Here is a 15,233-nt window from a genome sequence, read left to right as displayed (position 1 = left end):
AGACAATATTAAGGCTATCATTTGTAGCTTGTATGCATATACTGAAGACATAGAAATAACCGATGTATTGCTTACCAATCAAAACAATATTCCCAATAATACAGGTTTTTTTTTAAACATTTTGACAAGAGAAAGGAACATTTAAAAAATACCATGCAATGAATTGCTAGTGTTTCATTTTAGAAGTTAGCATCCTGGTATGTGGCAATAAGGGCAAATTCACACCCAAGTTCACCTAATTGTGATATTGTGTTATAAAACTATTTAACCCTTTAATGCATACAGCACCTAGGTTCTCTAGTGACCCATGACCTTATTCCACCCCCTATACCTCATCTATAAAAAAAGTGAATACAACAACAACAACAAAAATTTTATTTAATAAATAAAATAATAAAATTTAATTTTAATTTAATATTTTTATTACTGCTTGATTACCAAAATTGTATAAGGTCATTAAAAATATATATATATATAATTTTTATTTATTTTTTACATTTCCATAAATCATGTTTTTATGATTACTTCATATCTATATAAGTTTACTATCACAGGCTATCTATTTCTTTGTTTATTACAAGACAATCGAGAACCATATTCATAAAAATGACTACTATATCACGTTGATTTTCTGTGTGGTAATGGTGAAATATCAGTATTCAATGTGCGTGTGCACATACATATTATACCTGCTATTTCTTACTCAAGGTTGTTTCAGTGATTGACTTGATTTATATTTGACATTGCTATTTGATGAAGAAACAACATGGAAATAAACTATAGCAAGTGTAACACATGAACAGTATGAGATGACTATTATCATTTAGGTGTACGTAAGTTGTGCAACTGTTTAGACTCAAAAAGTGCCTGAGAAAAAACATATGTGTGGTTTATGTGTAGATTATGTGTTATGTATTGCTCAATATGTGTTTTACAGCCAGTTGCGTCTCGTGAAATTTCAGTGTGGAAGTAATCTGTTCTAGATTTATTGCATCATCTCTTTGATATATAAAAAATAAAACATCAAAATATATCAGAATATATTCTATTCTATAGATATACGTGATAGATATCTCTCTAAAGATCCAAGCATGTAATCATGTTTGGCCATGCATTTAAGGGTTAATATCATTTCCATCTTTAAAAAAATGTGAGTAATAAATTTACCCAGTGTTATAAGAATAATATAATGGGTATATGGAACTATATACCCTGCTAATGTCTTTTTTGTCCCTACCAGGGTAAAGAAGGGCTGAAGGGAATCCAGGGACCTCCGGGTCTACCAGGTTTAATGGTATGTAAATAAAACTTCCATCATTTTTAAAATGATATATTTTTATTTTTTTTTATTTTTTTTATTTAGTAAGAAAGAATATGTCGATTTTAAAATGTATGCTTCCTGTGCTCACACATTTCCTAATACTAAATGTCCCATGCTGAAGGGCATGATGGGTAAACCTGGAAAGGATGGAAGAGCAGGAGAACCAGGAGAGCCGGTATGAGCCTAATATTCAGAATGATTTTCTTCATCACTTCCAATACAGTATCACTAATCATCCTAATAATCAGTTATCATATATATATATATATATATATATATATATATATATATATATATATATATATATATATATATACTGTATATATATTATTAGCTGTAATATTATGGTTAGGGTTATTTTTATTATATAGTCATCATTATTAGATTATTATTTTTTCTTCTCGCAGGGCAAGCAGGGTGAGACCGGAGCACCAGGCAGAGATGGACTCAGAGGAATGCCTGTGAGTGATACCATCACTCTACAGTGATACTGTCACACTTTTTGTAAGGGCCAAAATTTTCACATTTATTTCTTGTTATTCTTTTCTAGGGTTTCAAAGGTCATAGAGGGGAACCAGGGGAACCAGGGTCAAAGGTTAATCAATTCTTTTTGAAATACATGTTTTTAAGCACTTCCCACTAACAAATGCAGAAACATCATGTATACATTCAAAAACATCATGTAATCTGTTTACAAGTGCTATCTTGTCATGTTAGGGCGAAGAAGGGAAGCAGGGATCTCCTGGACGTGAAGGTTCACCTGGGAAAGATGTGAGTCAGAGCTCAACACAGTCATGTGCTGTCCAACTCTTCATGCAGATAATGTTGAGTTTTAATTGGTATTTGTGTCACTCAGGGTAACGCAGGACCACCGGGGCCAGAAGGCATGAGGGGGCCAAGAGGAGAATCGGTGAGGCACCTTTGAGGAACCAGTGAAATCATAAATCAGAAAACACTTGTGTGATTATTCTGTAACTGTGTTTTGTAGGGTCAACCAGGAGAGCCAGGAGCACAAGGCAAGCCTGGAGCTCAGGGAAATCCGGTAAGTTTTGTAGAAGTACATCACCATTGGGGTGACCATTTTGATCAGGATCAAGAGATCTAGATTTAGCTCTATCCGGTCTGGCATTTTACGTCTTGTTATTTTGTACTGTCACCCTCAGTGAGATTCTCATTATTTTTGTGCCATATAGAAAATAGAAGTGCTCTGATAACTTTAATGTAGTATAATGTAATTAAGCTGCATACGCATGATTGTAGTTTAACCCTTACTTTACATTTGAGTTAAAAAAGAAGCTTCCCCATTTCCCCAAGTTTGTGTTGTGTAAGCAGTTGTATGCAGTATATTAATCAAAATCATCCTATGTTTTTTTCTACCAGAGCTTGATTTTGCTGATGTTAATTTAGCATTTTTGCTGCCTGAATCATTCTCCCAGAATTCTATTTATTTGTTTTTTTAAGGGGCGCTATGTGGACAAGGAAAAGGCACATGTAACAATCAGTTCTTTGTTTTAACATGTCTCAGGGTCAGCCAGGACACAAAGGTGAGGCGGGGAGCCCTGGATTACCCGGTTTTCTTGGCCCAAAAGGACCGTCGGTGAGTGGAGATGTTTGTGCAGTTCTAATGGGAATTTCAATGCTTGTGTCTCAGGACTGTCAGCTTATCCATGTTAAAATTCAAGCTGGTATCTAGCTGTTTGTTCGTTCGTTCTATCTGTCTAACAAAAAAGGCTTGTAATTCCCCAGCAAATAACATCAGTCAGTCTTAAGTGAATATGATGTGTTGTTAGCCATCTGCCTGTCTAAGCATTAATTCATGATTACTGTTAGACGTACTGTAAGATATTTACGCTCTTCTTTTTTACCTCAGGGTCTACCTGGTCCAATTGGCCCGGAGGGCAAACAAGTAAGTGATGGTTCTTAAATGTGGTTTAATATTATACTCGTGTTCAAATCTTTTTTTTTTTTTTTTTGGACTTACTTTGTTTCTGTCATTAGGGTATGCCAGGAAAACCAGGAGACAGAGGACACAAAGGAGACAAGGTTATCTATCTGTCTGTCTGTCTGTCTGTGTATTTATCTATGTATCAGTGTTATAATAGTTAACAAAAACTGAAACAAACAAAAAAAAAAATAAAATAAATAAAAACATTTTAGTTAACTAAAATAAAAATAAAAACTGAAGTGGAATACATTTTTATATTTTCTTATACACCTTTACATAATAAATCATAATGTAACATTTACAAGCATTACACCTCAATTTATTTATTTTTTTTTCTTTAGCATTGCTTTTCCCACTAGTGGTCATGAAATGAGCTCTGCCACACATCCCAAAGTAAAATCATCAATTTAAAACATCAAAAAGTTAAAGAGATAGTTTAGCCAAAAAATTAATATTCTCTCATCATTTACTCACCCTGATGCCATTCCAAATATGTATGACTTTATTTCTTCTGCTGAACACAAAGATATTAGAAGAATATCTAATCTCTGTAGGTCCATACAACACAAGTCAAAAGGGTTCAAATCTTTGAAGCTCCAAAAAGCACATAAAGGCAGCATAAAAGTAATCCATAAGTGATTTAATCCATGTCTTCTGAAGTAATCTAATCAGTTTTGGGTGAGAACAGACCAAAATGTAACTCCTTTTTCACTGTACATCCTGCAATTGCAGTCTACAGGAATGATCATGATTTAAAGCTCGGTTACACTTACTAGTAGAGTTGGCAGAGTGCGAGCTTGAAATCATGATCGCCAAGGAGACTGCTGATGTCAAGGTTTACAATAAAAAAGGACTTGATCTGTTTCTCACCAACACCTATCATATCACTTCTGAAGATATAGATTTAACCACTGGAGTCTTATGCATTACTTTTATGCTGCATTTATGTGCTATTTGGAGCTTTAAAGTTATGGTCGCCATTCACTTGCATTGTACTGACCTACAGAGCTGAAATATTCTTCTAAAAATCTTCATTTGTGTTCTGCAGAAGAAAGAAAGTCATACACATCTGGGGTATCATGAGGGTGAGTAAATGATGAGAGAATTTAAATTTTTGGGTGAACTGTCCCTTTAATTGCTTACTACCCAAAGATTAGTTTAGAAATGATTAGTAATGATTTAAGGAAATTCATATGGATACAGTGGGGATCAAGCTTAAATGTCCTTTGTCACTTTACCCATATTCACCCTATATTATAACATTGGCAACATTTACAATCCAAATTAAACATGATTATTCAGCTAGATAGAAATAACACAAGACTGCCCTGAGAAATGTAATGATGTTAGACTTTTTAAATTATACCAGTAAATGTTCAGCTTTGGTAGCCATAACATTTTTTTTTTTAAATAAAATAAAAACGAACTAAACTGAAACTGAGAAAATGAAAACTAATCTAACAGAATAACTGTGAAAACTAATGAAAACTAAAACTAATTTGGAATGACAAATTTAATATAAAGTAGAAATAAAAATGACATTAAAAATTGAAAACTATAATAACACTGCTATGTATCTATCTTTCATTTTATCTATTGTTTGTTTGTCCATTCCTTTATTGTTTGTCCATTCCTTTATCTGTTGTCCTATCTATCATTTATTTGTTCTTTTATTCTATCTATCTATCTATCTATCTATCTATCTATCTATCTATCTATCTATCTATCTATCTATCTGTCTATCTGTCTGTCTGTCTGTCTATCTATCTATCTATCTATCTATCTATCTATCTATCTATCTGTCTATCTATCTGTCTATCTATCTATCTGTCTGTCTGTCTGTCTGTCTGTCTATTACTATTTATTATCATCTATCTATCTATCTATCTATCTATCTATCTATCTATCTATCTATCTATCTATCTATCTATCTATCTATATATCTGTCTGTCTGTCTGTCTATTACTATTTATTATCTATCTATCTATCTATCTATCTATCTATCTATCTATCTATCTATCTATCTATCTATCTATCTGTCTGTCTGTCTGTCTGTCTATATACAGTATTTGTATGTCTATTTGTATCTATCTATCTATCTATCTATCTATCTATCTATCTATCTATCTATCTATCTATCTATCTGTCTGTCTGTCTGTCTGTCTATTACTATTTATTATCTATCTATCTATCTATCTATCTATCTATCTATCTATCTATCTATCTATCTATCTATCTATCTATCTGTCTGTCTGTCTGTCTGTCTATATACAGTATTTGTATGTCTATTTGTATCTATCTATCTATCTATCTATCTATCTATCTATCTATCTATCTATCTATCTATCTATCTATCTATCTATCTATCTGTCTGTCTGTCTGTCTGTCTGTCTGTCTGTCTGTCTATTACTATTTATTATCTATCTATCTATCTATCTATCTATCTATCTATCTATCTATCTATCTATCTATCTATCTATCTGTCTGTCTGTCTGTCTGTCTATATACAGTATTTGTATGTCTATTTGTATCTATCTATCTATCTATCTATCTATCTATCTGTCTGTCTGTCTGTCTGTCTGTCTGTCTGTCTGTCTGTCTGTCTATTACTATTTATTATCTATCTATCTATCTATCTATCTATCTATCTATCTATCTATCTATCTATCTATCGGTCAGTTGGTCGGTCTGTCTGTCTGTCTGTGTATCCATCTGTCTATCTATCGTTGTATTCATATATGTCTGTCTGTCTATCTATATACAGTATCTGTATCTATCTATCTATCTATCTATCTATCTATCTATCTATCTATCTATCTATCTATCTATCTATCTATCTGTCTGTCTGTCTGTCTGTCTGTCTGTCTGTCTCTCTGTCTGTCTATTACTATTTATTATCTATCTATCTATCTATCTATCTATCTATCTGGAATTATATTTACCTCTTGAATCATATCTTTACTTATATTATTTTGTTGCTCATTTCTGCAGGGTGATAATGGAATTAAGGGAGACAAAGGACCCACTGGAGATCCGGGCATGCCAGGTCACCCTGGGCCTCCAGGTAGAAAGGGTCACACAGGGATGATGGGAATGGCGGGACCCCCTGGGGAAGTGGGTCCTGCTGGACCCCCTGGTCAGCCAGGACAGTCAGGTCTCCCAGGAATCAGAGTGAGTATACATTCATTTTTGAATGGTAAGCAGTGTATTTTGATGATGTAATGAAGATTATGAGGTAATTTCAGCATGTCTTTTAAGGGCGAGACACCATCAATGGAACAAATGCGACGGCTCATTCAAGAGGAGCTAGCTAAACAATTAGATGGTGAGATTCATGCAATGCACAAATTTAACTTCACCGTTCAGTTTTATTGCACCTTTTATCCATACAATGAAAGTGAATTGTGACAGAGGGTATGTTCCGTTTTTGTGTACTATACTTTTAAGACCTTCTGTCTGAAACAACATGTTAAACTGGTTAAAGCTCACTTAAGTAGTTGTTAAATAATATTGTGTATAGATGGTTTCATATTCTCTAAACTTTTCATTGGTTTTCTTAACCATAGCAAAGTTGGCATACTTCATGGCTCAAATACAGCCCGCTCATATCAAGAGCACGGCTGGACGTCCCGGGCCACCTGGTTCACCAGGTAAAGACGGATCCCCTGGCCGACAAGGCCTGCCTGGAGAGCCTGGGATACCCGGACAAAATGGAGCAGAGGGACCCAGAGGCCCTATGGGTCCTAAAGGTACTTCATTGGTGTTCCTTTGTCAGATTTCAAGAGTAAAGAGATCTGTTTCTCACAGATGATACACCACTAAATGGTTGTTTGAGGTTTTGCGTCTTTTAAACCACCTCAATATTTTTAGGTGAACGAGGAGCAAGAGGTGAAAAGGGAGAGGACGGTGTTGGACAGAGAGGAGAACCTGGTCCACCTGGTCCCATTGGTAAGACTCTTTAGTCCTAAAAGACCTTTTTACGCTTAGTTTTACTTGCGTTACTCAAATTATGTATATTTGAAATAAAACAAAAAAAGTAAAAAATGTTTTTTGCAGTACTGGTTACATTATTTTTATATTACAGCAATCGTAATTATTTTTGTGCATTAAAGTACTGAGGAATTATGTGGGAAATGTGTAATGCAAATATTAATGATCTTAAAAATATTATGCAAAATTATGCAAGACTGTGAAGAACAAGTCTAGGTCATATTTCACCCCACAATGAAAAGAGATAAATAAATTATATCTTATATAAAGAAAATGAAGCCTATTTATTAGACAATTAATATTTATTGAAATTACAATTAAGTGTCTCTTTTCACACACACACACACACACACACACACACACACACACATATATATATATATATATATATATATATATATATATATATATATAGTAAATGATTATTTTTGTATTATTATTTATAATAATATTAGTGTATTTGTATAATATAAAATTATTCTTAAAAAAGTTTTTAATTATAAAAAATGTATCAAGACAGGACGATTACTGTATTTGAATTAATGATAATTTTTTTCACATTACAGTAAAAAAAATTTTTTTTCGCATTGTATTAATGATAATACAATTCTTTTGCAGTTCAAAAATATTTATACATTTTTTGTTTTACATTAACGAGAATGACATTTTTGTGCCTTACAGTAATGTAATTTTTTGGGGGGAAATGTTCTAAATTGTCATAAAAATAATGTCAGTACAAAAATGTATGCAAAATGTAATTTCTTATAATTTATCCTGTTGATTTTGATTGTTTTGATTGCCAATTTGACATTATTTTGAGAGATTCACTCATTTGTGTAATTGTGGAAGCGGGCATAAGAACATCTGCTGAGCTGATATTTGTGTCACAGGTCCTGCAGGAATGCCAGGTTATGGAAAAGATGGTCTTCCTGGATCCGCGGGAGCTCAGGGAGAGCCTGGTCATCCTGGCCCTCACGGTCAGCCTGGACCATCGGGTCCGCCAGGCCAGTGTGACCCCTCCCAGTGTGCATACTATGCCAGCCTGGCCTCAAGACCTCACACTAAAAATGTCAAGGGGACTTAATGCACTTCTTACTGTCCTGGTCTAGCAGCTAATTATGAACTTGGACATTCAGTAAGCCAAGAATATCCTCTCTTAAGATCAAGAAAACTCCAGTCTGGAGTGTCTGAGGGGTGTGAATATGTGTGTGAGTGTGTGTGTGTGTTTATAATAGGTTTTTCACACTGTGCTAAACCTTGGGTTAACGTAATTTTTAACACCAGGTTTTGGCCACTTTCAACCCTAGGGTTAGGCAATGTTTCACATTTGTAATTTTGAAAGGGTGATAGTGTTTTTAACCCTGGGTTACGAAGCCCTGCTCCACCGCACAGTTAGCATTGCTTTTTGAGGTATAAGGTTTAAAGTGGGAAACAATATGGTGCAAAAATCTTATGCCGAGTTGTATAGCATTAGACTAACAATGATATACTTAAAACAGGAGCACATCAAGACATTTTGAAGTTGTGTCCAGGCTTGGAAAAGTTCACATACATGAATATACACTCACTTAGAAGTTTATTAGGAACACTATGGTCCTAATAACATGCCCGACGTGGTCTTCTGCTGTTGTTGCCGATTCGCCTCAATGTGCAACGTGTTGTGCATTCTGAGATGATATTCTTCTCACCACAATTGTACAGAACGGTTATCTGAGTCACCGTAGCCTTTCTGTCAGCTCGAACCATTCTGCCCATTCTCCGTTGACCTCTCTCAACAAGCCGTTTCCGTCCGCAGAACTGCCGCTCACTGGATGTTTTTTTGTTTCTGGCACCATTCGGAGTAAATTCTAGAGACTGTTGTGCATGAAAATCCCAGGAGATCAGCAGTTACAGAAATACTCAAACCAGCCCATCTGGCACCAACAATCATGCCACGGTTCAAATCACTGAGATCAAATTTTTTCCCCATTCTAATGGTTGATGTTAACATTAACTAAAGCTCCTGACCCATATCTGCATGATTTTATGCGTTTTATGCTGATTAGATAATCGCATGAATAAGTAGGTGTACAGGTGTTCCTAATAAAGTGCTCAGTGAGTGTATATTTTTCTAGTCATGTGTGGCTCCAAAAAAAATCAATCAGCGAGATATTGATCTGTTGTGTAGAGGTCTGCAACCCGACCTGGGTCAGACAGGACCCAGTTCAGGTCAGTTTTTCAAGTAGGACTTCGGGTTTGGGTCGGGTTCGGTCGGGTTTGTAATTAATAAAAAAATAACTTGATTCACGCACGTGCTCTCACTCACAGACATGCGCAAATGGACGAGTTATGGGCCGTTCACACCGAATGTGTTTTGCCCATGTCTGTTCTGTTTTCCCATTGTTTAAACACATGCTGGATGAATGTCTTTGACATTTGCAACGCGTCTCGCTTTTTCTTCAGCATCTCGCACAGGACCGGCATATTTTAAACACCATGTAAAGGTAAAAAACTTCAAATTGTCAAAAACACATGTTGAGATACCTGTGCTCTGTTTCATTCTTTGTGCTGTGTCTAGTTTGTTTTCAGTGCAGTTGTCACATAGATTCAACATTCTAAACAAGTTCAGGCTGCATAGAGGGACTGTTGCATTGTTTCATTTTATTCCAGATTGTTCTGCACCAAGTGAAGTTTCAGCTTATGAACAGTAAGGCAATGCTTTTTCCCCTTCTGCTCTAGTGTAATAAGGTGCTGCCATGCCTTGTTAAAACTGTGTATATTTATTGTTTCAGTACTGTAAATGACTTACGAATGTTGCCTATATGCTTACATAAAATATAGCCTATTGCAACAGTACTTGCTAGGAGAAGAAATTAGATAGTAAGCAATTTCGGGTCAGGTTGGGGCTTCAAATCTGATGATATCATTCGGGCCGGGTAGGGTTGGGTTTAATTTTAAGGCCCGTGCAGACCTCTAGTGTAGAGTAAAAGCCAAAGTGATACCTTATTTTTGAGCGGATAATTTTTTTGAGTCATGTCGTTTTAATGAATCAGTTCAGTCGGTTTTGATCAAAATGGTCGGAATAATAAAAATCCTTATCCAAGTTATCACAAATGACTAGAAAGCTCATGGAAAAGTCATAGTAATCCAGTTGAAAAAGTGTGGGAACCCTGTCTTTAGATATTCATGCGCTTTGTACAGTTGCAGAAATAATCATGTTTAGTTTCACAGTCTGAGGAACAGTTAAAAATGTCAAATTGTTAGTACGTTTATATGCACTTTAAAAGTTCGATTTCAGTTGGACTACAACAATAATGTCATGTAAATGCTTTAGTCAGACTGAAATTGTACCAGTCCGATATTTGCTACAATAAGTCAGACTAATAGACCAAGATAATGTTATTGTAATATGGCATTGTCCAGCATGTATACACCTTAATCGAACCCTAATCGGACCTCTGTGTTATGCAATGACTCGCAACATGTATTTAACACATTCGAGTATGCATTGTGTCATGTGTACTTGGTGAAGACTGTTGTTTGACTACGCTTGATGATAACTGCGCATGTAAACGCAGAGTGAACGCATTAACTGGAGCGATAAAGTGACAATATTATTTTTACAATTATTCCCACGGATACTGTGCTTACTGTGTGCTGTATGTGTCCAATCAGTGCTATTAACCTCATAAACATGCAAGAAAGAACGTTAACCCAGGGTTTACAAATGTACAGTGTAAAATCGCGAAAACCAGAGTACCCGGGATAAATTACTAGCCCAGAACGAAGAGTGTGAAACATTGAACAAGATAACCCAGGGTTAAAAATGGCCCATGGTCAACCATTTCAAGTGTGAAAAGCCCATAAATGTCCTGCCGTCAGAGGTAGATATCATTTTTTTTAAAGTGACAAGGTGATATTTAGGAGTTTTCAGTCAGGGTATTTACTTAAAATCAAGACGTTAAGGTTTTTCATTCAACAGGGCAAGGTTCCTGTTACGAAGGAAAAACATGTACTACCTTGATGATGTCATAGGTTTGCTGCAAATGTTTGCTGACGCTGTTTGGTCTGTCATCAAGGTATTGATCCATTGTTAGAAACACCTGTACCAAGTCAGTATGTGTTTATCAAGTCTGGGGAATTCTCTACTTGAGTTATATTGATGAAGTGCTCTGTTCTGCTGGGAAAAACTCTGCAGGGCGTTATTTGCTTCATCAATAGTTGGTCTCAACAATAATTTTTATTGGAGGTACTGAAGAATGTGGGGAAATGCATACAGTGCCTTTTAACTGCTCTTTTTTTTAATGTAGCCATTGGTTTGTAAGATATATCTCTTTTTTTAAGACATGAATCATGAGGATAATATGCAGTTTTATCATTTAGATCATTAAACTTTCATTTTTTCAATGACTGACTTTTGTTTCCTCAGGCAGTTTTTCACGCTTTTATACTTTAAAGAGAATTCAAAGCCTTTGATTGTAACTGCAGCACAGCCGGTTTGAATATAAAATGACAACTGATGGAATAGTTAAAGAAATATTCTAGGCTCAATTGACAGCATTTGTGGCATAATGTTGATTACCATAAAAAAATAACTTTGACTCGTCCTTTCTTTTCTTTAAAAAAAAGCAAATATCGAAATTACAGTGAGGCACTTATAATGAAATTGAATGGAGCCATTTTTGGAGGATTTAAAGGCAGAAATGTGAAGATTATCATTTTATATAAGCACTTACATTAATTCTTCTGTAAGTTGTTTACATTTTTGTTTACATGGTGGTTTTAGGGTTTACGGCATCACGTCACATGCCAACGAAGTTGTAAAATTGTCTATAATTTTACACAGAGAAGGTTAGTAAGCGATTCGATCACTAAAATAATGTTAACAAGCATATTGTTTTTGTCTTGTGGCTATACTTTTGAAACAGTGAGTATTTTAATGTTTACCTTTTTAAATAGTTTAATTCTTGGGGGCCGGGGTAGCTCAGCAAGTATTGACGCTGACTACCACCCCTGGAGTCGCGAGTTTGAATCCAGGGTGTGTTGAGTGACTCCAGCCAGGTCACCTAAGAAACCAAATTGGCGCGGTTGCTAAGAAGGGTAGAGTCACACGACCTCCTCGTGGTCGCTATAATGTGTGGTTCTCGCTCTCGGTGGGGCACATGGTGAGTTGTGCGTGGATGCCGTGGAGAATAGCGTGAAGCCTCTACACGCGCTACGTCTCCGTGGTAACGCCCTCAACAAGCCACGTGATAAGATGCTCGGATTGACGGTCTCAGACGCTGAGGCAACTGAGATTTGTCCTCCACCACCCGGATTGAGGCGAGTCACGAGGACTTAGAGCGCATTGGGAATTGGGCATGCCAAATTGGGGAGAAAAAAAAAATAGTTTAATTCTAGCACAGCTTATTAGTCATATTAATATTACCAATAATTGCGGTCACAGCATAGATGGCATTGACGTCTCTGATAATGTCATTTATATCAGTTATATCTTGCATTTTCCTTTCAAATGGCCATGTTGATGTTAATATGAGGACCCTGGAACACAAAGTCCTAGTTAAAGATCAGGCAGTACCATCATTTGTGCCACAAAATGCTGACGGATTGATATCACAGATTGCTCCCTTGTGAGCAAATTAAAGTCATTGAAAGAAGTGAGATTCAAACTCGCTCTCTTCAGCACGCAAACAAAAATGCAATTTATCTTAAACTGACGAGTGTCTGAATGTCAATGAGAAGGTCAAGAATAGATTCATACCTGCAAAAATCCTTTGAGCTTTTAAATTTTGAGTTAGCTTGATTGAAATAGCAAAATCCAAGGACAGGGAATTTTTCCAAATAATTGCATTCTTTTTTGCAAAAGGTTATACTTTTAAGATCTGTTCTTTGTAGAGCTTTTATCCACATTGAAGGTGCTGTAAGTGATATACATATTTCAGAAACAATGCATATAATGCATAACAGCAAATCAGAAATGTTTTATGCCTGTCAATCATTTTGCATACTCAAGTTTGCAGACATCCGATTGGCTAAATTTCTTTGGAGGGCGAGGTTTTGGATAGAGGAAGTTAGCAAAAATATTACAATTGGTTACAGCACCTTTAAAGGAATATTCCAGGTTCAATACAAGTTAATTGACAGTATTTGTGGCATTTATTTTATTTTTTATTTTACTTTTTATGTAACTAGTAGCACCTAATAAACAGAAAAAAAAAAAAAAAAAAAAAAAATATATATATATATATATATATATATATATATATATATATATATATTGTTTTTTTTATTTATTTATATATATATATATATATATATATATATATATATATATATATATATATATATATATATATATATATATATAGAGTAAATACTTTTCCTTAAAATGTATGTCCTCATATTTGGACAGCAGGACTAAGTTGTGTATTTTAAAATAATACCAACATCAAATTGTTTGTGTCCAGGAGTGTTAGTTATTCATGTTTTTGAGACGTTACAAACATTACAATTGATTTTCTAGAAAGATGAATACATAATTCTGATTAAAAGTAATGGCCAGCATTATTAAATCACTGCCATTCTTGTTTAATTAAAATTTTGAATTATAAAGTTTTGAATCTGTGTACTGATTATCATTGTCCCGTGTCTGCCAAACATGTTGAGTGATCCAAACATCATCTGCAGCTTAAAACTGAAATTTTGGTCGGATTTTAGGAGTGAATCCTCTTAACCCTTATGGAGTTTAACCCTTAAATGACTTCTTAGAGTGTACTGAACAGTATGCAATGGGTTTAAAGGAATTTAAATTATGTGTTGCGCATAGCGTATCCAAAATAGCGAGTCCTTGCATGAGGCCACTGAGTCGCACGAGGATGAAAAAGTAATATGTGCATTGTTAATTTCGACCTCTTTTCGACAAGATTTTAGTGTGATAGAATCACTTACTAACATTTCTGTTTGTTTAAATCCAATTTTACAATTTTGTTGCCATGAGGACATAACTCTATAAACCCTAAAACTAGAACTGTCAGAATTAACGCATTAACGCATGCAATTAATTTAAAAAGCTTAACGTGTTAATTGTTCTTAATCGCGATTAATTCACCATTAATACAACATAAACGCATGTTGGGCATCGCATGTCAGAGTCATTACACTGACTCACACACCACAAACACAACATACATCCATCCTAGAGTCCTTCTACCAAGGTGAGCCTACAAACTTCGCATAAAATAACATAATGCGGTGGTCCGTTACGCTCTCTCCTTTGATAGAGTCGTAGAAGTCATTATCTCAATAAATAAAATAATCTCTGCACACACAAACAACAGCACTTCCATGATGAAAAGATAGAGAAAGGACCACTTAATGATATTTGATGTACAAAACAAGCTCAGATGGGACTTGTGATAGAAATCAAGCATTTTAATGACCATAGAAGTTTGTAAAGTCTTAACTATTAGAAAATGCATTTTAAGGTTTATAAATTGTATACATTATAGCAGTATTCTTTGTACAGTCTTTTTTTAATTGAATTCTTTTATTACATTTTTTTTAATCATTGTAAACCAGGGGCCTGGGTAGCTCAGTGGTAAAATGATGCTGGCTACCACCCCTGGAGTTCGCTAGTTCGCGAGTTCGAATCCAGGGCGTGCTGAGTGACTCCAGCCAGGTCTCCTAAGCAACCAAATTGGCCCGGTTGCTAGGGAGGAGGTAACCTCCTCATGGTCACTATAATGTAGTTCGTTCTCGGTGGGGTGCGTGGTGAGTTGAGTGAGGATGTCGCAGTGGATGGCGTGAAGCCTCCACATGCGCTATGTCTCCGTGGCAACATGCTCAGCAAGCCACGTGATAAGATGCGTGGGTTGACAGTCTCAGATGCAGAGGCAGCTGGGATTCGTCCTCTGCCACCCGGATTGAGGCGAATCACTACGCAACCATGAGGACTTAAAAGCGCACTGGGAATTGGGCATTCCAAATTGGGTGAAAAAT

The 15,233-nt window shown here is 35.5% G+C and overlaps 1 protein-coding gene across 1 annotated transcript in view; it reads left to right on the top strand.

Moving 5' to 3' along the window:
- Positions 1 to 13,436, top strand: part of LOC127424804 (collagen alpha-1(XXII) chain-like) — a 90,477-nt gene extending 77,041 nt beyond the window's left edge. Inside the window, exons 51-65 of the mRNA XM_051670225.1 lie at positions 1,241 to 1,294; positions 1,443 to 1,496; positions 1,729 to 1,782; positions 1,872 to 1,916; positions 2,039 to 2,092; positions 2,178 to 2,231; positions 2,310 to 2,363; positions 2,847 to 2,918; positions 3,192 to 3,227; positions 3,320 to 3,364; positions 6,258 to 6,437; positions 6,525 to 6,591; positions 6,833 to 7,015; positions 7,137 to 7,214; positions 8,147 to 13,436. Coding sequence (XP_051526185.1) covers positions 1,241 to 1,294; positions 1,443 to 1,496; positions 1,729 to 1,782; positions 1,872 to 1,916; positions 2,039 to 2,092; positions 2,178 to 2,231; positions 2,310 to 2,363; positions 2,847 to 2,918; positions 3,192 to 3,227; positions 3,320 to 3,364; positions 6,258 to 6,437; positions 6,525 to 6,591; positions 6,833 to 7,015; positions 7,137 to 7,214; positions 8,147 to 8,340 — 1,224 coding nt within the window. The 3' untranslated portion in view covers positions 8,341 to 13,436. The remainder of the gene's footprint in view (positions 1 to 1,240; positions 1,295 to 1,442; positions 1,497 to 1,728; positions 1,783 to 1,871; positions 1,917 to 2,038; positions 2,093 to 2,177; positions 2,232 to 2,309; positions 2,364 to 2,846; positions 2,919 to 3,191; positions 3,228 to 3,319; positions 3,365 to 6,257; positions 6,438 to 6,524; positions 6,592 to 6,832; positions 7,016 to 7,136; positions 7,215 to 8,146) is intronic.
- The last annotated feature ends 1,797 nt before the right edge of the window (positions 13,437 to 15,233 follow it).

The sequence above is a fragment of the Myxocyprinus asiaticus genome, chromosome 34 (assembly GCF_019703515.2).
Source record: "Myxocyprinus asiaticus isolate MX2 ecotype Aquarium Trade chromosome 34, UBuf_Myxa_2, whole genome shotgun sequence".
Lineage (NCBI taxonomy): Eukaryota > Metazoa > Chordata > Actinopteri > Cypriniformes > Catostomidae > Myxocyprinus > Myxocyprinus asiaticus.
The sequence above is the reverse complement of the archived record's forward strand: the minus strand, read 5'-3'. Positions and strand labels throughout refer to the sequence as shown.